At 37.5% G+C, this 21,611-nt stretch overlaps 1 protein-coding gene across 2 annotated transcripts; it reads right to left on the bottom strand.

Annotated features, from left to right (window-relative positions):
- Nucleotides 1–1,675: 1,675 nt before the first annotated feature.
- Nucleotides 1,676–21,606, bottom strand: LOC144649495 (RNA-binding protein 39-like). 2 transcript variants are annotated; one of them, XM_078509001.1, is made up of 15 exons: nucleotides 21,474–21,606; nucleotides 19,299–19,366; nucleotides 17,640–17,716; nucleotides 16,356–16,394; nucleotides 16,188–16,226; nucleotides 16,057–16,095; nucleotides 15,521–15,589; nucleotides 12,859–12,993; nucleotides 12,597–12,723; nucleotides 12,160–12,252; nucleotides 11,110–11,584; nucleotides 4,813–4,933; nucleotides 4,409–4,514; nucleotides 2,320–2,398; nucleotides 1,676–2,181 (listed from the first exon to the last, which is right to left on the bottom strand). In XM_078509001.1, the coding sequence occupies exons 2-15, from the start codon at nucleotides 19,350–19,352 to the stop codon at nucleotides 2,081–2,083; spliced, it is 1,554 nt and encodes a 517-aa protein (XP_078365127.1). In that variant the 5' UTR covers nucleotides 19,353–19,366; nucleotides 21,474–21,606; the 3' UTR covers nucleotides 1,676–2,080. The 2 variants fall into 2 exon arrangements, with proteins under 2 accessions (XP_078365127.1, XP_078365126.1); XM_078509000.1 differs by lacking the exons at nucleotides 1,676–2,181; nucleotides 2,320–2,398 and adding an exon at nucleotides 2,407–2,800 and having other exon boundaries at nucleotides 4,365–4,514; nucleotides 21,474–21,556.
- Between the last annotated feature and the right edge of the window lie 5 nt (nucleotides 21,607–21,611).

The following is a 21,611-nucleotide window of genomic DNA, read 5'->3' as shown; positions in this document are numbered from 1 at the left end:
AAGGCGAGATGATTCTAATTTTGATTGTCGAAATTATTTGTTGAATCACTGAGGATATTGCGTTTGACAAAATGTCAAAACATCTTGCTGACTTGGGGCTATTAGGTATCAGCTGTTTCGAGACGTGACGGGAAATTTTTTCATGGAACTAATCAGCTCTGCGAGTTCATTTTTGCTTCGCACTAGGAAGCTACAGATCGAAGACAGACGCTTTTTACCAAGTTGGAATCGAAAAAAGTGCTTTTAAAACCTGATTGCCATGCAGGTCCTTATATCCACAATCGTTACGGCACAGTCGGCGTAAAAATAGCATCTCATAAATCAATCAATCTGGTACTTGGAACAGAACCAAACACCATTTATTGCACTTTCGCGAGGGTTGTAATTGAGCGTATTACCCGCGAGTGTTAGCCTAGGAGGCTACCACGAGTGTGTATACCATAACACATAAGTGGTTATCTTTGAATGTCGCGGATTTTTTTATTTTTTTTTACGCAAAATTTCAATGGTCCGTTTTGCAACTTGTTTAAAGCGCCCACTATTATCGTTTTCTCAGGTCGCGCTAACTATTAATTATCTTTTGTGAACTAAGTAGGCACGTATATAGTATTTACACTACTCGACCTTCACTCAGAAAGGGCAAACTACAAGTAGAACAAATAAATATGACGAGGGTTTTCCCATCAAGGTATTGTTTTATTGGCCGTCCATTTATTAATGTCTCGAAACTGTCAAATGTATGTATGCTGTTTAAACACCTTACAGCTTCCTTCTTCGGTAATTACGATATATCGATATCGCGAAACAAAATATTAGCAATAAGAAGCGAAACATTTGGCTTCCTTCTCCATAATAAAATTGAGACACGTTTCGCTTTCACTGCCAATCGTTCCAGCAGGAAGTTGTATGAAATGGGAAGTGTCGTGCTGTCCAAATTGATTTCACATTGAAGCCTTTTGTGTCCCTTAAAATTTTATAACGATGGAGAAAAACGTATCAATTTTATACCACAAGCTGCTTATTCCATGACTCGAAGTACAATGTAACATCACAGAAACCCATAAGGGTTGAAACGTGTAACACGCGCGCACAGCGTTTGAATATTCATCTTGCTAAGTGCCATATTTGGAAACACGAAAAATTTGTACGCGAATGCTTTATACACGTAATGACACACGCAACATAATTTTTGGTTTTGCGGTAGGTTGCTTGAATTTCGACCTAAACGCCGTAAATGTCTCACAGAAACTAAAGAAATATACTAGGTGTATTGAGGCGAAGTTCTCCAGACTACTTCAAGAAGATGAAACAGGAAAATTTAACCAAATTAAACTTTATTCAACCAAGCTTGTTCAAGAACAAGATTACGCCATCGAGTACGAGCAAGCGCGCGCTGTGAATTTAATCCAAATATAGTGATTTTGATTGGTTAAATGTTTCTCGCGATTTTCCAAATATGGTACTTAGTGTAAACGAATGTGCAAACGCTTTGTACAGTGCGAATCATAGGGAGTTACACGTTTCAACCCTTATGGATTTCTGAACATCATTAATACAACACCCTGGGAACAACTTGCACCCCTCCATTCCCCCCCCCCCCCCCCCCCCACACACACACACACATACCACCACCACCGCCACAAAAAAATCCTAAAAAACCATGAGCCAAGTGAAATCAGTCAATCGAAAGATGCTTTAAATTCAAGTGTAGAGGTAAATTAATACATTTGAACTGATTGTTACCCAAGGCCTAAACATCAATCACTACTGAACGATCTTTACAGTACGTTAATAAGTATCATTACTGGAAAATCCTCAAATAACACACCAAAGTGTTTCTGAAATCCTATGTAACACAGGAAACCTTTACGAAAGCCACAGGCTTACTTAACGAAACGATTTCGATTGAAAGGGGCATCTGTCCCCAACTATTCATTTTGATGTGCTTAGAGCAAAGGAACGACTGCTTCTTCTACTTCACATAATATTTACAAATGGTACCAACAGCACAATAATTAAAATTTGAATCAGCTTCTTAATCCGCAAACTACAAATGCTTTGACAGAACAGTATTGGTCATTTAGAAAGTGGATGGCTGCAACGGTTTGATCATGGACGCCGCCTGAGGAAACATGGCATGATAGTTGACAAGTTGAATAGCCCTGGCGATGATCTGCTTCCCTAAAAAAATGTAATAAAAGAAATACATTAGTACACAACAAGCCAAACAGTACTGTATTTATCTGTTCTTATTTCTTGTACACAGCTTGAATAACTGGTACAGTCTTCATCAAGTGAAGTAAAATGCTTCAAACTCACCAGCAAACCATCTTCCATGAAGGGCTTTTGATGCACTGGCAGCGACTTCAGGATTGCTACATTTCACATACACAGCTCCCTACAAAGTGAAAATAGCACACAATTTTTAGAGAGGAGTCATTCCATTTGCTTTTCTTGTATGTCAAACCTATAGGTAACATTTGCATTACACTGGTTTGGTAAACAAAATTCCTTGAACAATCGAGAAAAATAATACAGCAGAATCCTGATTTTTTGAGCCCTTGATCGTTTTTGATCGTTTTTGATCGTTCTTGATCGTTTTTGAGCCCTTTCCCTTCCCTCGGTTGAACACTGTAATTTTACTCCTGCTTTCTTAAAATACCCAAGTTTTCGGACCAATTTTCGTTTATCTTGGAGGTTCCAAAAATTCGGGTTTTCCACTGTAAAGAGTACTGTAGATCTACAATTATTTGTTGTGCAATATTTATTCTTGGAAAGAGGAGTGTAATGTAGACTTAAACTCATCACTAGTGTTAGAAGTTGTTCAAAACTTTTAGTCCATCAGCTAGTGGGGTTGTATGGCTCACTTAAGGGGAACAAACGAAACTTGTCTAATATTACTCTTTGACTATTAAGCATCATAAAAATGTGTGATAGCAAGGATAAAACGGTAGCTTTCACTGTGTAAATCGAATTTGAAATTTGCTCTCATATCCTTCTTTTGGCCGCCATCTTGGATTTTAAAACAAAAATCCTTAATTTTTTTTATTCGTTCTTAAATACTTACTGATTCTTTGCTTAGATATATATTTAAGAGGTACAACATATTCGGGACATTATTTTAGCATTGTTTACGGTAATAAAAGCAAAGTACGCAATAAATGAGGTCGCAATGTCCGCCATTTTGTTTTTCAGCTCATTTTCCTTTTGCTCCTCAATCATCTAAAATAACAAAATTACCATAAAGGCGTTCCATCGCAATGCTACGTTTTTTTAAGTATACTACACCATTAATCAGTATACCACAAATCAGATTACATAGCTACGTCCACGCATAAGGTTAGAATAGGGCTCAGTTAAGAGATTGTTGAGTACAGAACAGACAGAATCGCCACACTCGTATTAAGTCCTCCTTCACTGCTGCTATGCTTCTGTCAACTCTTCTGGAGCGGTGAAGGAATTACCGGAAGGGAATCAGTAGCTCTTCTCTAGATTGTGGCTTGAAAATTTCCTCTTGTAACATTGAGTTCGGTTGGTGGAGATGCCTCGCGTGGTGGGAGAACCTCTGGCTTTACTTTCCCGGGCGCCGTTCACTTTTCTCTGGCTTCACTTTCCCTGGCGCCGTGAATCTCATAGCACAGCACATCCACACTCTGACACGTCTTCTCGTACAGCTGATACACTTATGCTTTCGTATCTTTAATGATCACCTCGGATACTGCAACTCCTCCCCGCCGTAAGCCATAGCTCGGACGTACGTTTCGGAGGTACGTTTCGTACGTTGGCAAAGCTTCACTTTTCTGGTCTTCGCACCTCTTCCCTCTTTTTTAAAGTACTTTGCATGTCCGTGGGACCATATGTTTGAAATTAAGGGCCGGGTTGGAAAATGACGATTGTTTTTTAGGGGGATTTATTCAAGACACTTGAATGGCAATTGTATTTTATCTACGTGCTCTCTTTTCTTCGTGAAATAATTTTTAAATCTGCACTTTTTGCTTTATTTTGTGGTACAAAGTCATATTGTGAACAATAATCAGCCATGGCGACGTCACATATGACATCATGTTGTTGTTTTTAAAACACTAGAATGAACGAAATCATGTTGTTAGTTCCAATAAGTTTTAAATTTGCGTTTGAAAGCGATTCGTTTACGTTAAAAGAATGCAGGCAGCTTTGTAGCTTTTTCACCCCAAAAATCCAAGATGGCGGCCAAATTAAGAAGCGTATAAGGGAGCCAATTTAAAATTCGATTTATAAGTAAAAGCTACCGTTCCAACCTTGCTATCATACATTTTTGTGATGCTCAATAGGCAAGGATTAAGATAAGACATGTTTCGTTTGTTCCCCGAAAGTGAGCCATGAACCCAAATTTTCGGATCTCAGCTGATGGACTATTTGTAACACAGACCTGGTTTGATGCCTTGTCAACATGAATGTGGTACACATGACCATATTTGGTGCATTCTTCTAGTACATCATCACGAATATCAGCATCCCAGTCTGGATCTTTTTCCCTGGTGAAATACACGTAACAAGTTGTCAATAATTATACTTCACCATTACACAGGTTTTGTTTACATGTACTATTGTATGTAGAAAAGAAAAAGCCAGGAGCAAATGTTTCTCAGGTTATACTGAATTTAAGCTTACAAACCTCCACTGTTAGTGCCCAGGGGAAAAAGCTTGCTAACAAGCTACTAGTGTAAGTAATGATACTCTAGTGACTTGTACCTGGAGCTTTTCAGAGTTAAGGTATGCACTGTAAGTACACAAACCAGAACTACAGAATTGTGCACTGAAGAAACTACTTACTTGGTTGGATCAAACATGTTAAGTAGCATGATACACGGAGTAGGGAGAGGAATTGCAACTGGTGTAGCCATAGCTTGCTGTACACCAACCACTGGTGCTGGCACACCTGGAACAGACAGACCTGCAAAAAAAAGATGTTTAGTGAGCTAATAAGTAACGACACAAAGCAAAAAACTTGTTTTTAACAGAAGCCTTAGTTCAGCAAACTTGGAGGTTTTCTATGATTAATAGTGGTTTCCACTTGAGTGTCAAAAGTAACTCGCATTTATTTTGGTTTTGCATTACTACATGTATGCTTAACGATTGGTTTAAAACACTCATGCCAGTTTCTCAGCCAATCAGATGTGAAACCAAAACCTATTGTGACTTGTTCAAGTACATTTCCTCATGATTTGTGCCAGGTACATGTATTTGCTTCAAGTTTTATTGCTTCGGTATTTGTAAAGGGGTCACTTGTGCGGTACAAATCTGGTAAAACTGGACCAGCTGTCAGTTGTCATGAAATTTGTTCAAAATATTATTTCCCTGTGTGCTCCCATTTTTTCGACTATTTTACTTGTTTACAAGCAAAAGTAGGAGATTAGGAGTGATGTGGGCAAAATTTGGAACATTCTTGTCTACTCTCAAGGGACTTTTTTAATTTCTCAAGGGACTGTTTTAATTCCTCAAGGGATTTCTTTCCGCTCAGTGGGCGATGAAAGGGTCTCTTATTATTACTGCGTCAACACTTACAAGCTCGTGTTAAAGACGTGACTTGTCACATATTCCGGTGTAGGTGATGAAAGGGTTTGTCATTAGTATTGCGTCAACACTTGCGGGTTCAAATTGCGGCCTCGTGAAAAAGCATTAAAAACGCTAACAAAATTACAGAATTCAGACTACTACAGAGAACCTTGAAAGAAACTTTGTTTAGAATTTATTTTTAGTTTGGATGAAGTCAAGAAATGTGTTGACAAGCGGCAGAGTATCGAAATTTTTCACACCGTGCTGTACTGCACGGCAGAAATAATTATCCACATGTTCATGTTGAAAGCGAAGTTTTAATTTGAGCAGCCGGCTTTTGAAGTCAATTGTACACTAAATGGATTTACCGATCGTTCAAAAAATTACAGAGAACCTTGAAAGAAACTTTGTTTAGAATTTATTTTTAGTTCAGATGAAGTCAAGAAATGTGTTGACAAGCGGCAGAGTATCGGAATTTTTCGCACCGTGCTGTACTGCACGGCAGAAATAATTATCCACATGTTCATGTTGAAAGCGAAGTTTTAATTTGAGCAGCCGGCTTTTGAAGTCAATTGTACACTAAATGGATTTACCGATCGTTCAAAAAATTACATCCAAGTTCAAAGCAATAACAGTACATTACCATTTCGTTCTCAAAAAACTTGAGAAGCCGCAATTGGTCCTTGTTTAACTCCGTGATTTGAATTCAAAACGCATTTGTAAGCACCATTACACCATATCTTCGCGGCGGTGAAAGGAAAGATAAATCCTTCATCAACAAGGTTTCAGCACTCTGTACTCCATGGTTTTCCGTTTTAAGGCCACTTTAAAATTCTATAGTGTTTCTCCTTTCCGTTTTAAGTCCCAAATATGTTTTTTTTTTCTTGTTCAGAATCAAAACAAGGCCTTGGAAGTTTGTAAATACAACCCGCGCGGCTCTACGATTTCCTTGTACGATTTCAATGCACGGAATAATACGAATAACCTTCTTCTAGGACCCCAAGAGTTCTCTAAAAATATGGGCAGAAAACAGATTTTGATTGGTTTATTTGCCGTTATTATCTTTAGAACAATAGAAGAACCAAAAAAATTCCAGGGAGGGTGGGAAAGGGCATATTCCGCTGTAGGTGATGAAAGGGTCTCTCATTAGTATTGCTTCAACACTTGCGGGTTCAAATTGCAACTGCGTGAAAAAGCATTAAAAATGCTTACAAAATTACAGAATTCAGACTCCTAAAGAGAACCTTGAAAGAAACTTTGTTTAGAATTTATTTTTAGTTCGTATGAAGTCAAGAAAAAAATGTGTTAACAAGTGGCAAAGTATCGAAATTCGTCGCACCGTGCTGTACTGCACGGCTGAAATAATTATCCACATGTTCATGTTGAAAGCGAAGTTTTAATTTTAGCAGCCAGCTTTTGAAGTCAATTGTACACTAAATGGATTTACCGATCGTTCAAAAAATTACATCCAAGTTCAAAGCAATAACAGTACATACCATTTCGTTTTTAAAAGATTTGATAAGCTGCATTTAGTCAGTGTTTAACTCCGTGATTTGAATTCAAAACGCATTTGTAAGCACCATTACAGCATGGCGGCGGTGGAAGGAAAGATAAATCCTTCATCAACAATGTTTTAGCACTCTGTAGTCCATGGTTTTCCGTTTTAAGGCCACTTTAAAATTCTATATTTCTCCTTATCGTTTTAAGTCCCAAAGATGGTATTTTTCTTGTTGGTTTTCAAAGCCTGGTGAGACCGGCACAAGCAATTTGGGGGTGGTTACCAATGTTTGGGTCAACATAACACTGGGGAGCTGGTGTTAAAGACGTGACTTGTCACATATTCCGCTGTAGGTGATGAAAGGGGCTCTCATTAGTATTGCGTAAACACTTGCGGGTTCAAATTGCGGCGTCATGGATTGAAGATTACTGTAATTTTTTTGCATACGCAAGCCAAATCGGTCATAAACTGTTAAACGTTTTGTTCTTTGTATTAAAAGGAAAGTTCTTGGAGAGTGCGTTTTATCCAGTAGTATCAAGTTATCAGTACAAAGATACGCACGTTAATGCTTTAGTTTGGCAAGAGTGAAGTTAATGAAATAACATAAACGGATACAAATTCCAGTGGTTTTTAACTGTTGCGGAGTGGAGTGGTTTTCAACGGTTTACGAAGTTTAAAGGAGCAATAGAGCTCTATCTACTGCTCAATAAATTTGTTTTCAATAGCACTGAACTTGACAGTTGTCATAAACTTTTCTTCACCGTTGGAAGAATTCACTCTGGAAAAGAGACAGATGTTCAGTGGAGCAAGAGAGTTACCTTGAGTGCTAAGTGAGTACAATCTTGCGTTGATTGTTTGTATGAATGTGTCATGTGGTACAGATGTTTTTTCGATAAAGTTATCGCTACATGGTTTCGCTTTTAGTCTTTGAAGTATTTCCGCACTGCGGTTGGTAAGCGAGTGGGGAAACGTCAACGCAGTTGCAGTATCTGGCAATTCTCATTTATGCTCGTGATTTTTGCCATCAGTAACTGGTTAACTCATTTGCCATCGTTTGCCAAAACGTACAATTTTTAAAGTGCTACGCTTTTCGTTTTTTTTTTTTTCTCTCACTTCTGTTATGTTCAATTTTTTTAACACGTGTTTTCTTTTGTTCTGCCGTGTTTATTTATAGCCGTTTACGCTATTCCGTTGTCTTAGTTGTTATCAATGCTGACACACCCCTTGACACACCAGTTGAGATAAAATTCTCCCGTTATATGCTAAGCTGCGCTAAAGAAGTTTTTTTTCTTTTTAGAGAGATAAGCTACCACTTTATTCCATTTCTACGGTATGATACATTCTATGAATTTTTGGTATGGCAGTTTTAGTATTTAATCCTGAATTTCCTACTGTGCGATTAAGTAAGTCGCTAACAGGCTCGTTAGTATGTTTTCGTGAGCGATGCTTTTGAATTTACACAATGGACGCACAGCAAGATAAAACGAATTTCCGGTAATTGTTTGAGTACATAGGTGGTGGAAAACACGGATCCTGCTTCCCAAAAGCCGTAACCGGGTTTACATTACGTTTTTGACGTAGGGTATAAGCAAGCCCGACAGTTTATAAATTTCAGTTAGAAACTAAACAGATGAAGTCTTCTTTTTAAGTTATCACCCAAGATTTTATTCCTTCTTATAATTTGAAACAGATTTTTGGTCTAATTAGACCGTAAATCGCCAAAATTATTTTAATTCGCGTTACTTACGTTCTCCTCCAAATTTGGTATAAAGGAAGTGAATTTTATCCGCCAATTACCAATTAGTGATTCCGGCCAAGAAACTTTAATGTGCCTTACATGACGATTTTTGCAGAAGTTATTCCTTCAGCAATATCGCGGTCTCGGTCTAACGAGCTTTAATAGGGTTTAAAAGCTCGTTAAGATGGTCTTTGAGAAGGAATTATGATCTGAAACGTTTTTCGAGTGTCAGAGAAAGTTACTTGGAGATTTGGGTCTATATTCGAAGCTAGAAATTGAGGTAAATTATCTTTCTTGTTGCTTCGCACGTGTGTTTCGGTCTGTTGCGTATGCTGTTGAATAACTTGTGTGTGTTTTTTTACATCCCATCGCCCCGGGCAGCTGAAAATTTGAACACGATATTATTCATAGAACGCCCCTCAAACTGCTCAAGGCTGCTTAATCGGCAGAGAAAACGGAACAATCGATACTCACCAAGAACTATGTCGGTCAAGCTGGTTATCCTATACGTAGTTATTCCATAAAACGCTGGTTATAGATAGCCACACATTAGCTTTGGGCAGAGCGCGCTGTTCAACTGACTCAAAATCGTTCACATGCTTGTATTACATACAGAAAAGAAAGAGACCTGTTTTGCCTCTTCAGTGACAGCAGAATAACCGACGGAAACAATAGAAATAAAGTCAACAATTACTTTTTATTGTTTACAAATACAAGTTAGTCAGTTATTAAGTTCTCGTTTATAAATCCGCACGTCGTTTTCTTCTGTTTTAGCCAGCAGAAGGTTTTGGTTCATTTTCCCCAGGTACCATCGATATTTTGTAAAATCCCAGCAAGTTTTCTCCAAGGAAAACCGTCCCAGCAAGCGAACAGTCTCATTCCTAAATTTGCCAGCCAGCTCAAGTTCAGGTTGCAGAGCGGAAATTTTGTGGAGCGGTTTCGTTGGGTTCTTCTGCGTATGAATAGATAAAATTCCAAATGGTACAAAATGCTCTTTGGATCACCTTTTTTTTTAGATTGAAAACCTCGCTTGTATCATAAATTATGTGTCTTAAATGATTTATTTGGAAATGTAAAGTTTTAATACTTTGCCATGGTTTTTGAGATGCAATCCTTGTGTTTACGCAGTGCAATTTATTGGTAGTTAATTTGAAATTCGGTTGATTTTTCTCAGGTTTTCAGGTTAGTTTTCATCTTAGAAAAAGGAAAATGTATTGTTGTAGTTCCAAATTTGTAAAGTGATTGAATTTTTTTTTTTTGAAAACTTGATAACTTTTACATAAGCCGATGTGTTACTCTTAAAAACGAAATGTTTTGCTCGTTAATGTGATATTGAAACTTTAACTGCTGTAAATAAGTTTTGAGTTATTAAATAAAACATGCATCATGGTCTTTTGTGTATTTTTATGTTATAAGAAGGGGTTAAAATTTTTTCATTTTTTGAGCTTTCTTTTTTGGCTTGTTACTTTTTTGTCAGTTAATTTGTTAAACACAATAACACTTTGAAGGACAAAAAGGATTTCAAAAACTCAACAACAAAATTTAACAACAAGGAGTTTCCTATTGGTACCCCATCCAATTACTAAACCCGCCCAACAAACCTTAACTTTGGCGATAAGATGACAACAACTACTTTCCATGTGGTATAAGAGAACACGTAGCTCATCTCACAACAGCTCACCTTGAGCAGGGTTTGACTTGGATAAACTACCTTAATAGAAACCCCTTGTTCTTGTGATTCCATTAGAAATTTCTCAGTACAAACTTATTAACTTCAGGAACTTTCATTTCCCTTTTAACAGCTTTCTTAACTTACTTCGGCTTTATGCGTTTCTTTATCTCGAACCTATGCCCCACTTCACACTAACCCCCCCCCCCCCCCAAATAATCATTATTCGACGCCTTCTTTACCTTAAATTGGCGTATTTTTAATTGAAATGGTTCTTTGTTTTGGTAGCTGTTGTTGCCACTTTTTAAAATGTTTCACACTTCTGCGTTTTACAAAATTCACACATACTGCCTTTTAAGAAAATACGTCAATGCGCATTTTACAATGTTCCTCCCATCAACCGTACCGTTCCACCGTTCCTACATTCCTCATAATAAACTAACCAGAATATCCAGGACAACACAAATTTACATATTTCAACACTTGCACTCCTAAACAAAGTGAAAAGCCTAATTCACCCTTTAAAAAGAACTACTCCATACCACAATTGACTGCCAACAGATAAACCATAGCAAAATAGTCGTAGTCTCACAGAGACCTTTGATCTGCAAAGATGCTACTTTCTTTCTGTATTAATTTTTGGTATAAATGAACCCATTGCCAACTCACCTGCTGAATGACCTTGAGATAACTTGGCCATAAGAGCAGCTCTGGCTGTTGAGTTTAATTCCACACCACCCTTCTCATATTCTTCATCATCCAGGAATGAATAAGACGACGAGTCTCCTCGTTCAGTTACTGGGCCAACCTTCATGGGCCTCCCTGCAAGTTCAAAACCGTTCATCTGATCCATAGCTTGCCTAGCAGCATCAGCATCTTTATACTGGAGAAAACCATAGCCTTTTGACCTTCCTGTTTCTGAATCATAAATCATCTGTACACTTTCAACAGTTCCAAAGGGTTCAAAGATGGCTTTGATCATCTGTTCAGTAATGTTAAAATGCAGGGATCCAACGTATAGTCTTGTGGGGCCAGGTGGCGCCTTCAGTTTTTCAGCTTCTGCTGCTGCTCTGTTCTTTTCAGCTTGTGTAGGCATCACCATGATTGGAGCACCCAAAAGTTTCTGACCAGACAGATTAATGGCCTTCAAGTGAAAGTTACACAACAGAAAGTCAGTATCAGCACTTTAAGAGTTCGCTAGATTAATGCAGTGTCAAAATGGACCTCATGAAACTGTCAGTGACCTTATTGTTAGTGTGTAAGGTTTTTGGGAAGTGTTGTGCTAATGGGGCAAGACACCTTACTCTTACAGTGCCTCTTTTCAATGAAAAAAAAAATTCATGACATAAAAATTAATTGTGTCTCTTGCTTGCAAGGATCAAAATTAATATATACCTTATTATAGGAAATTAACGATACATGTTATTAAACATGAATTTCAAAAATTCGCGTTAATTTTATGTATGTTAACTTTTTTACTATAAGCATTTGACCAGAACTTTTCCTGAATTCGCGTTAATTTTATTACGCGTAAATTTTGTTCGCGTTGTTAAAATGCCTCGTTATATTCCTATAATAAGGTATTTTTTTTAAAATTCAAGCATTGCTACTAACAGTTTAGCTCATAAGTGATGGAGTCATTCAACATAAACCAATGCAGTTCAAGTTTTCAGTGGTTACATTTGTTGGAAACTGTTTTTAACTTTAACAAAAACTCACCAAAGGTACGGCTGACCTATCTGTAAACTCAACATAAGCAATCCCTTTGGAACGTCTAGAGTTGCGATCTGATATAATTCGCACGTCTGCAACCTGAAAGAAATAGTATTCCAAGACTCAGTTGCAGAAAAATTAAGAAGGGAATAAAACAAAGAAGTGCAGGGTTAACAGCCCCTTTCAAAAACATGCCAACTTGGGCAAATAAACAGTTTTGTTTTTCGCTGCCATCAATCATCTTAGAGGACCTCTCAGGAAACAGGAGTTTAAAATATCACGCCCGTGTGTTGTGATTGGTAGATTTTGATCCATTTCTTTTGTTCCTTTTTTCATGGTTCAATGATTGTCGCCGTAATAATGTTTGACAGCAGTGAAAAATGCAATCGTTAGTAAGGTTTAGAACTTGAAAGGTGCAGTTAAAGTTTGTGTGAGTGGCTTACCTGGCCCACTTTTGAAAAAAACTCTTCTAAATCTCTGGGCCGGATGTTCCTTGCAAGTTGCATGCAAAAAGCTGTTCTTGCATCTCTTTCTTCTGGTGTTATGTCTTCTGCAGGTTTCAGCTCCCTCCTGTGTGAAAAGATCAGTTTAGCTGTCAGCACTAAAGTAGTAGGTACTGAAGTAGTCTTTTCCCTGTATCTCTCATTCTGTGAAAACTTCTTAGTACAGTAAGGTAAAGTCTGTTACTCAAACCTATCGAGTTACCTTTCTAAACGCTGTTCAACAGGGCTTTTGTTGCCATCACTTCCTTCCAAATCTTCTTGTTTTCTTCTTCGACTCGATGGGCTTGGACTATGACTTGCACTTCTAGGTCTATCACGTTTAGATCTGTAGTCATTGCTACAATAAAAATAACGTTTATTTCTAAATCATGCTTATTTTGGTGCCATTTGGTACTTTATACAGTTGAATCTTGATAAGTTACTTGAACCCCTTAATAACTTGAACCTCTCTCTAACTCAAACCTTTTCCGATTCCCCTCCAGGTTGTTTTAATTTTACCCTTGATATGGAAAATCTCTGATGATTTGGTGAGGCCTTGCCAATGACCTGTTGCAATTCCTCATTGCCACCTTGCCTTTAAAACTTATCTGGAGCCCTGTGATTTAAAGCCAAACTGGAAACCAGTACAGACTGGGGCAATTGTAATTAAAATACCTTACTAGTTGTACCTATCGGTAAGTGCCAACGAGCGAAATACTCATGTTTGTTTATAAGAACAGATATTGAATGGTTTTTGATAGAACTATATTTGAAATGACCACTGATATGGTAAATTGTATTTTAGGTAATATGCGAAAAAAGTGCTATTTCTTGATGTTCATAAATGACACAGGCTTGATAGCAGGCGCCGTAGTTTCAAGCGCGCGTATTCTCGCGATCGCGCACTCTTTTAAACACACTAAAAAACGTATGTCTGCTACGCAGGCTACGGGTTTGACAGATTGATAACTCTTGACAAATCTTTATATTCTTTTCAACGTTAAAATGTCACAGCATTCAGCATTCAGCATTCAGCATTCTCATAAGTCAAGAAAACTCTATTTGAAGTCAACAGTCCGCTTTTGATTTTCATGTCTCTCTTCGATCGTAAATCAAAGGACTCCAAAGTCAAAATATTATTTCATCGCTTTGAAGACCTTGATGTTTATTTTTTCGGCGGTCGAATATTCTGTAGGGTATTCTCTTTTGATTTATAATTCCCTAAAGGTGTATTTATCGGTAAAGGGATGTAATGAATGGCAACATTGAAAATTTTAACAGCGAGCCGCGTGGACGCCATTTTGGTCATTTGCTCTCTAGCAAGGAGTGAGAGACTGGGAACCAGTTGGGAAGAACAATACAACCCAAATATGGGGTTTACTTACACCCAAATATGGTCAAAAAAAAAGTCCCTTACGCAGAACTTAAGATTTTCTCTGCCTATACACTCATACGCACACGGCTCTATGATTCTGCCGCCTCGACAGCCTCACCTCTTGGCTCGGCTGTCTCGTTGGCAATTATAGGAAATTAACGCGTCATGAAATTACCGTAAAAACTCGTGTATAAGCCGCACTCGTAGATAAGCCGCACCCCCAAATTTAAAGCATGATTTTGAGAAAAAAATAAAACCTGGCGGAAAAATGCCCAGTTGATTGTGAAAAAATGCTGGATTATGAGGAAATTTCAACAATCAATAAAGCTAAAGTTGATTCCTTGAGCCTTTCCGATCGATGTGCAGGATGTACTATAAACACATAAATGGAAAACACTTCAGTCTTACCCGGAAATTTTAGAACTTTATAGAATAAACATCATTTCTGCCAACTTTAACATTTTTGATCTTTTTCTGCCATTCGTTGCCAGGTATTTCTTCATTCATCGCAGTTTTTACATCAAATTTTGCACCTGATTTTGTGCTGTGTTCGTGAAAGCGTTCGTAGCTTAGTAACCAGGCACTAGTATCCAGGCCCATCGCCAAGAGACACGTGGAACGCCTGGGGGTTTAAAATTATTCACGGACGAAAAGCGTGGTTTTCGTCGCTGTTTTGAGAGGAAAAACTTTTTCAAAATGATCAGTCTCCTTGTTATTTTTGTTTGTGAGGATAGTAAAGAGCTGCTTTGTCGCTTATATGGAGCAATTTTTCAGTTTTATGCGCAAAAATGCGCAGAAGATGCGGAGGATGCAGTGTGAGCGATTTATGCAGATTTATGTGGACCCGCACGGCCGCACCACCGCATCCTGTCAGATGCCCTGTAAAATTGCATGCAATGGTCTCGTAGATAAGCCGCACCCACGATTTTGAGCCCAAAATTTCGGCAAAAAAGTGCGGCTTATACACGAGTTTTTACGGTAACGCGAATTTCACATTTTCGCGTTAATTTAAGTCGCGTTAATTTTTGTTAACGTTAATTTCCGCGCCGTTAATTAAGTGGAGCGTTAATTTCCATGACGTTAATTTCCATTATTTTGGCCCCAATTTTTTCGTTACAGTCCAGATGTTCTTGACTCCAAGGAAAAAGCATAATTTTATCTTGCCACTATCATTGATACTGCGAAGAACGCTCAAAGTGGGAAAAGTACCACGAACATTGTTTTCGTTTAAGATTATACGCCTACAAGTGTTGAAATAAACTTGTCCCTGTTGTGTACGTCGCGTTAATTTCCTTTATTTTAACATGTTACCCCCTCTTTCGCGTTAATTTCCTTTATTGGGAAGTAATGTTTTCTTCAATTCGCGTAAATTTCAGTCGCGATAATTTCAAATACCTTAATTAACACAAGCGTTAATTTCCTATAATAAGGTAAGAGGGAATTTCTGACTTCACTACTGCAGATTTCTTTACCAGGATATCTTCAGACAACATCTTCAATGTTTACCAACCTTTTACGTCTTCTGTCTGGGCTTCTTGAACGGCTTCTACTCCCACTAGGACTGCCACCTTTACGCCTCCTGAAAAACCCAAACATGAATATACCTTATTATAGGAAATTAACAATACATGTTATCAATGCGAATTTCAAACATTTTCGTTAATTTTATTGATGTTAACTTTTTTACTATAAGGATTTGACCAGAACCTTTCTTAAATTTGCATTAATTTTATTACGCGTACATTTTGTTCGTGTTGTTAAAATGCTTCGTTATATTCCTATCATAAGGTAATTTATTAGGACAAGAACATTTATATTATTTCAATCTGTCATTGGACAAATAAAAGCACACGTTATTTGCTCTTCAAATGTGAAATTCAAGGCATCTTTATCATAAAACAGTACAGCTGTACTGTTTTATGACAATAACAAATTGGAAATCAAGTAGAAGGGATTATATTATGATTGTAAATGTACTCTATGAAATTAAAGACCATTAGAAGTTAGATGTAACTGAACAAAATATAAAAAAAAGAGATCTCATACCTGTCGCGACCTCCTGAACGGCTCCGTCGTCTTCGATTTCTGAAAAGAAATCAAAAGGGATGTTACATTTATGCAGATAAAAAGTTGGGTTAACATAATTTTTCTTTTTAAACGAATACACAAGCTCTTACCTTTCACGGCTACCACTACGACTACGACGTCGACGACTCCTGCAAAAATAAACCACAACCACTGTTGGTTAAATAACTTCAAACTGTTTTTATGACTAACTAGAACTTTGAGACAAGATAAGTTATGTTTACTTAGCTGAAAGAACTAAAAAAGGTTCTCTTTCTTACCTGTCAGGGCTTCTACTGCGGCTGCGATTTCGATGGCTTCTGTTGAAAAAAGACCAGCAGAACTGTCAGCTAGGTTTATTGTTTTATACTACAAAACACCCATAAACCACACTGTTTAGTGATAATTTATTTTAATACAAGTGTTTTGAGGGGTTTTAGTAATCTTTGGGTAACTTGGCTTCTGGTTAAGTAGGGCACTTTTGTCAAGTCAGGCACTCTTCAGTTCTGGCAGCCATGATTCCGCAGTGTAACACTGATGTTGTACAGAAATACAATACCTTCATTTGCCTTAGTGGATCATGTTCAGATGCAAAGAACTGTTTAAAATGAGAGAAAACATGTTATGGCACATCTGTAGCTAGAAACCAAATTTAGGTAGAAACTAAAAAGCAGCAGCAAATATGGCATACTCAAGCCGAGAAATGAACTGCTGTACAATTTTGTGAAGTGCTTAGTGTGTATAAAGTTCACTGCCAGAAAGAAATGAGAAAGTGTGGTTTTCATTACCTAACAATAGACAAATGTAGTGCAATTCAAACGGCAGTACAAAATGGACTGCTAAAGTGTTTCGTACATGTATGTTTATTGGCTGTGCCCTTCTGCATAAAAGGAATGTCCCCTGTTACTGCAAATAACCCTGTTGAACTTGTCAAGATTGAACATGTAATATTCTGAGCTAGAGATAATGTAACAGCGAAGGCCATCAATAACTGTGCTTACGACCTTAACCTTCACAATAGCAGTAAAAATAACTTTTTTCAACATTTGCCTACAAATGTATGCTGAAAGTGAAAGAAATAAACCCAGTCCCTCCCCTATTCAGTGCCTTTACTTCAACCTGTTAACATGATTCAAAAACCAGACATCTTGCAGTCCAGTGATCATCCGCTGTTATAATGCCTTGGAAAACCTAAAATTTCTACCTAGGGCGAAAACAGAAATATTCGCTCAGATTTCACATGGGTTGTCAGGAGGTACACTGTAAAAGTGAAGATGTTCTTTTACGTTGTCTAACTCTTCACCCTAGGCAAAAAACATTTGACCACTTGTGCACTGGAGTCTTTTCGTTTTGTCACCTTACAGTAAGTAAAGGGTTCCTTATAAATTTTGGGCATTGTATTGCCTAAAAATAAAGCCACATGGCTTCAAGTTTCTTTTTGCCTCCACTGATTTTCCTTTACTATTCTGATTTACCTAGAGGTAATACAGAAGTATCAGCAACCTAAAGACAGAGGGGTTTGGAAAGCTGTGCACCATTGTAGATGTAACCTTCCAACATCTTACCTTTTTCTTCTTTCTTCCCCATCACTACTTTGTCTTTTTGATTCACTCTTGTTTCCATTTGCTTGAGCAGGTGGAGTCTGCAACAAAGAAAAGAACAGTTTCTTTAACAAACTGTAAAATTAATGTACATCTTTCAAATAAGCCTACAGTTCAGTGCACCCATAATAACTCAGAATAAGGAAATCTGTACAGCCCCAGTGAATTGGCTCCTTAAGCCGGCGACACACTAGGCGATTTTATTTGCCGATCGCGGCGAATTTGATTGCCAGCGATCGGCGAATAAATTCGCCAATATCTGACATGCCAGATATCGGCGATTATGTACGCCGGTCGCGGCGATCGGCGAAAATTGCAATCGCTGCACCGGGCATACTTGGCCATTATTGCCAATCACCGCGATCGGCGAATATCGCCAAGTGTGTCGCCGGCTTTATGAAACAAGCATGTTGCACTCATATTGCACAACCTCTTTGATACAAATTTTATTTATTTTAAAAGGCTATCACTCGCAATTATGAAACATTTTGATTTGCCACACTTGCCAAGGCAATCTTACAAAATGGTCAACTTTGTGGTGTACTGGAACTTGAGTAATTAAGTTTTCATCCGAGTGTTGAAGGCAAACTAGGCACAGCCTTCTTCTTCTTGTTAATTTCTGTTTTGAAATCACCAAAAGTGAATGCTGGAACAACTGAGCACCATATACCCACCTCTACATGACATCTCAAAAGCTAGTGAGAAGGCACTCAGTCTAATTAGAGAAATGCACACAAGTATAATTTGATCAATTTGTTTGTTGCAAGTTCATTCTGAGAACAAGAAATTCCTGATGATTTTCTAACAGTCTGTACCAAGGTATTGAAAAGTTCTAATTTGAGTATCTAGAATTACACATGTACAGTACGTATAAAGTTTCCGATAATGAGTTTATTTCATAAATGAAATAAATAAGGTTTAGGTAAATTGCAAACAATGTACAAACAAAACAACAAGGTCAAAATTTTGACAGGAACTTACATTCAGGTGTAAATGACAAAACTTAAATTAATAAAAATCTAAAGAAAAATTAGAATAAATAAATTCAATGGGTCGATGGCTATATTTTTCCCACTAGAAGTTAGTTTTAGTATTGGAGGTTTTATAAAAAATAAGGGCCGTGTCAGTCGAAGTGGTTGACTGTAACTACCTCAATGAGGCTGGTTGTGCTGTAATTTCAAGTCTACAAAACAGAAAATAAGACACTGGGGTCAGATACCTGGATAAAGAAAATAAGACACTTAAAAGATATAGTGGAACCCCCAATCTAAAAACAGATAGGTTTTTACTGTAGCAACAAGAAAGTCAACTCTTAAACCATGATCAGGGTCTTTTCTCGACAAGGATTTCACATTCTGAGACCGATGGGAAAAAGACAGCATTACCAACTGCTTTTTAGATGACGCCAAAATCTAATGGTTACTTCACAGGTTCATCATGATTGGACAGCCAAGAAAAAACTAGCTAATTACGAAGTTTTTATCCCTTGTTTTAAAGAAAAAGCGAAATATAAAGAGCATTTGAGAACACAGCTTATCGAAATTATTAGCCCATATTTGACCTGGTATTTTACAGTATCCATGTTCTACTTTGCAAAGTACTTTTTAACGAATGTCAACCCACCTCCTTTCTGTATGGAGCTTCAAGCATTGCTTCGACATCAAAGTCGTCTGTCATGGTTATTACTGTTTCTAAAGAAAAGGGGATTATAAGGAAAAGTAATTTTAAATTTATGAAAAAAATAATTTTGTAGATGTTTTGAGAACGAACTATACTATGTTAGCTCTATCTACAACCCCACCAGACAAACAAATGTATTTTAAAAAGATCAGTTCTGAGAGGAGCAATAGTGGCTGGTGTAATAAACATGTATTTGTTTCCACTAGTGGCGATTGAGGTCTGTCACCGTGGCATGTACTAAAACCCAAAAAACGAAACGAAACCACCGAAACGAAACAAGCAAAACGACACCGCCGAAACAACCAAAACGAGACAAAATCACCTAAACAAGCAAAACCCATTACAATTATTGAGAGCTAACCGTAAACAGGCTAACCGGAGTGCATAATAGGCTAACCTAAGAGAAACGTAGGCTAACCGGAGTGTGTTTCGTTTCGGTGGTTTCGTTTTGTTGTTTCATGTTTTAGTATATGCCCAGGGCGCGACAAAAGTGCTGTCCGATAGCCCGGGGCTAGTAGAAATATCCGTCGGGCTAGCGTATTCTGATCACGAGTTGCCCGACGGGCAAGAAACATTGTTTTTTAATGACAACCTTCAGAAATAAAATTAATGTGCACCAGACAAATTAAAAGGAAAAATTTGGGGCTCGAAAATGTGACTCACTGCATCCTTGGCGACTAAAACTCCTGGTTTTATAGTCGCCAACTTGAACGTGGCGACTATATTCCTCTGTATAAGATGAGTAACAGCCATTTTCTGTGGAATTGTGTCCTTCCAGAAAATTATATTGGAAGATCTTTGCTTCTAAAACGTTCAAAATAAGAAAAGAAGTCATAGTGTTCCAATCCATGCTATTGCTTTGCCGTAAAGTACTCCATCACTTCGTAAAACTTGCAAATGGCTGACCGTTTTTGAAAACGCCCCGAAATGCATTGCGGGCATTGGGTACGTCATGTATGCATATGAATTGTGTCTCTTGAAATGTAGGATTACAAATATGAAGGATCCTGAAGGATCTACATTAAGCTACAAAGTTCGTTGCCACAAAACCGTAATAATGTGTTTGTTTTAATTCTTGTGGTAAGATTATTTTCTTTTTCTTTTTGAATGTTTATGTATTTATTGTCTCCAAAGGAAGAACAATTTTAAATTTGCATATAATTAATTATGCAAATTACTTTCGGGCTAGCTTCTCAGAACTTCGGGCTAGTAAGATAAGATAATGGCTTGCCCGAAGGGCAAGCTGACTTTTCTATTTTCGTCTCACCCTGATGCCTATCACTGTGACCCATCCCCATTACTTCAGCTTTTCCTGACCATCCACTTTAGCCGGCCTAGGTTATTTTTTTTCAACATAATTTCCTAGCTGTGTTTGAAAAATAAAACTACGTAGATTTTAAGACTTCAAATCTGGACCCAGCTGTTGAAAGCAAAAAGGATTACTAACAACCAAATTCAATTTTGAAAGTTATTGACAATGATATTTCTAATGCAGTTTCTTTTCCAAAAACATGTTTGTCTACAAATCTCTAACTGTAACTTCAAACACACAGTGGAGAACTCTTTTTAAAACAGAAGGCCTAAATTTTGTTAAACTAATCGGTCGACTTTCAAACAATACCTTCTATCCTACATATCCCACTGGGGAAGGTTTACATGCTAAACTTCACTTGAAGGAAGTTTACCAATACGAAACTTTAAACTGAAAATATGTAAGTTTATAAACGAACAAGATTGAGAGCTATTTTACCTGTCTTTTATACTAAAAGCTAAACTTCACAAGTCAACTTCACATTTAGTTTAATTTGTGCTGTGTGTTGCAGAAAAGATTGATCGGCCAGCTAGCAAATAATTACTTAGTTTTGAAACAAAACTTGAGAATCACTGAGATAGCCATAAATCTGTTATAATAACCTAAAGTAAGTTTAACACAAAATTGTTTACTACAGTGATTCTGCCGTAGGAAGATAATAAAATCAGAAAATCCTATTCACGTATGAAACGCTTTCCCCTGCTAATTACATCACATATCCATGTGATTCTATTTCGTCTTCCAGCACAAACCACGCTAACAGTAAACGTACTACGATATCGTATTATAGTTTTAGAATGACTTACCAAAATTCCGCGTTGAATTATAAAAATATTAACGACAAACTTGCCCAAATAAACAGGCAAACTTCAGAATACCAGCTTTTTTCCTTCTTACAAGATGGCGAAACACGAGGAATACGATCGGGGGGCCCAGTGACGAAA

This window comes from Oculina patagonica, chromosome 4 (assembly GCF_052425735.1).
Source record: "Oculina patagonica isolate OP01 chromosome 4, crgOcupat, whole genome shotgun sequence".
Taxonomy (NCBI): Eukaryota; Metazoa; Cnidaria; class Anthozoa; order Scleractinia; family Oculinidae; genus Oculina; species Oculina patagonica.
Note: the sequence above shows the minus strand (reverse complement) of the source record. Positions and strands in the feature narration are given on the sequence as shown.

Coding starts and splice junctions, on each gene's coding strand:
- LOC144649495 (XM_078509000.1), bottom strand. CDS start 19,352: ATGACAGACGACTTTGATGTCGAAGCAATGCTTGAAGCTCCATACAGA. Junction 15,590..16,056: donor CGTTCAGGAGGTCGCGACAG/GTATGAGATCTC, acceptor TGGGTTTTTCAG/GAGGCGTAAAGGTGGCAGTC. Junction 11,585..12,159: donor ATAGGTCAGCCGTACCTTTG/GTGAGTTTTTGT, acceptor TTTCACTTGAAG/GCCATTAATCTGTCTGGTCA.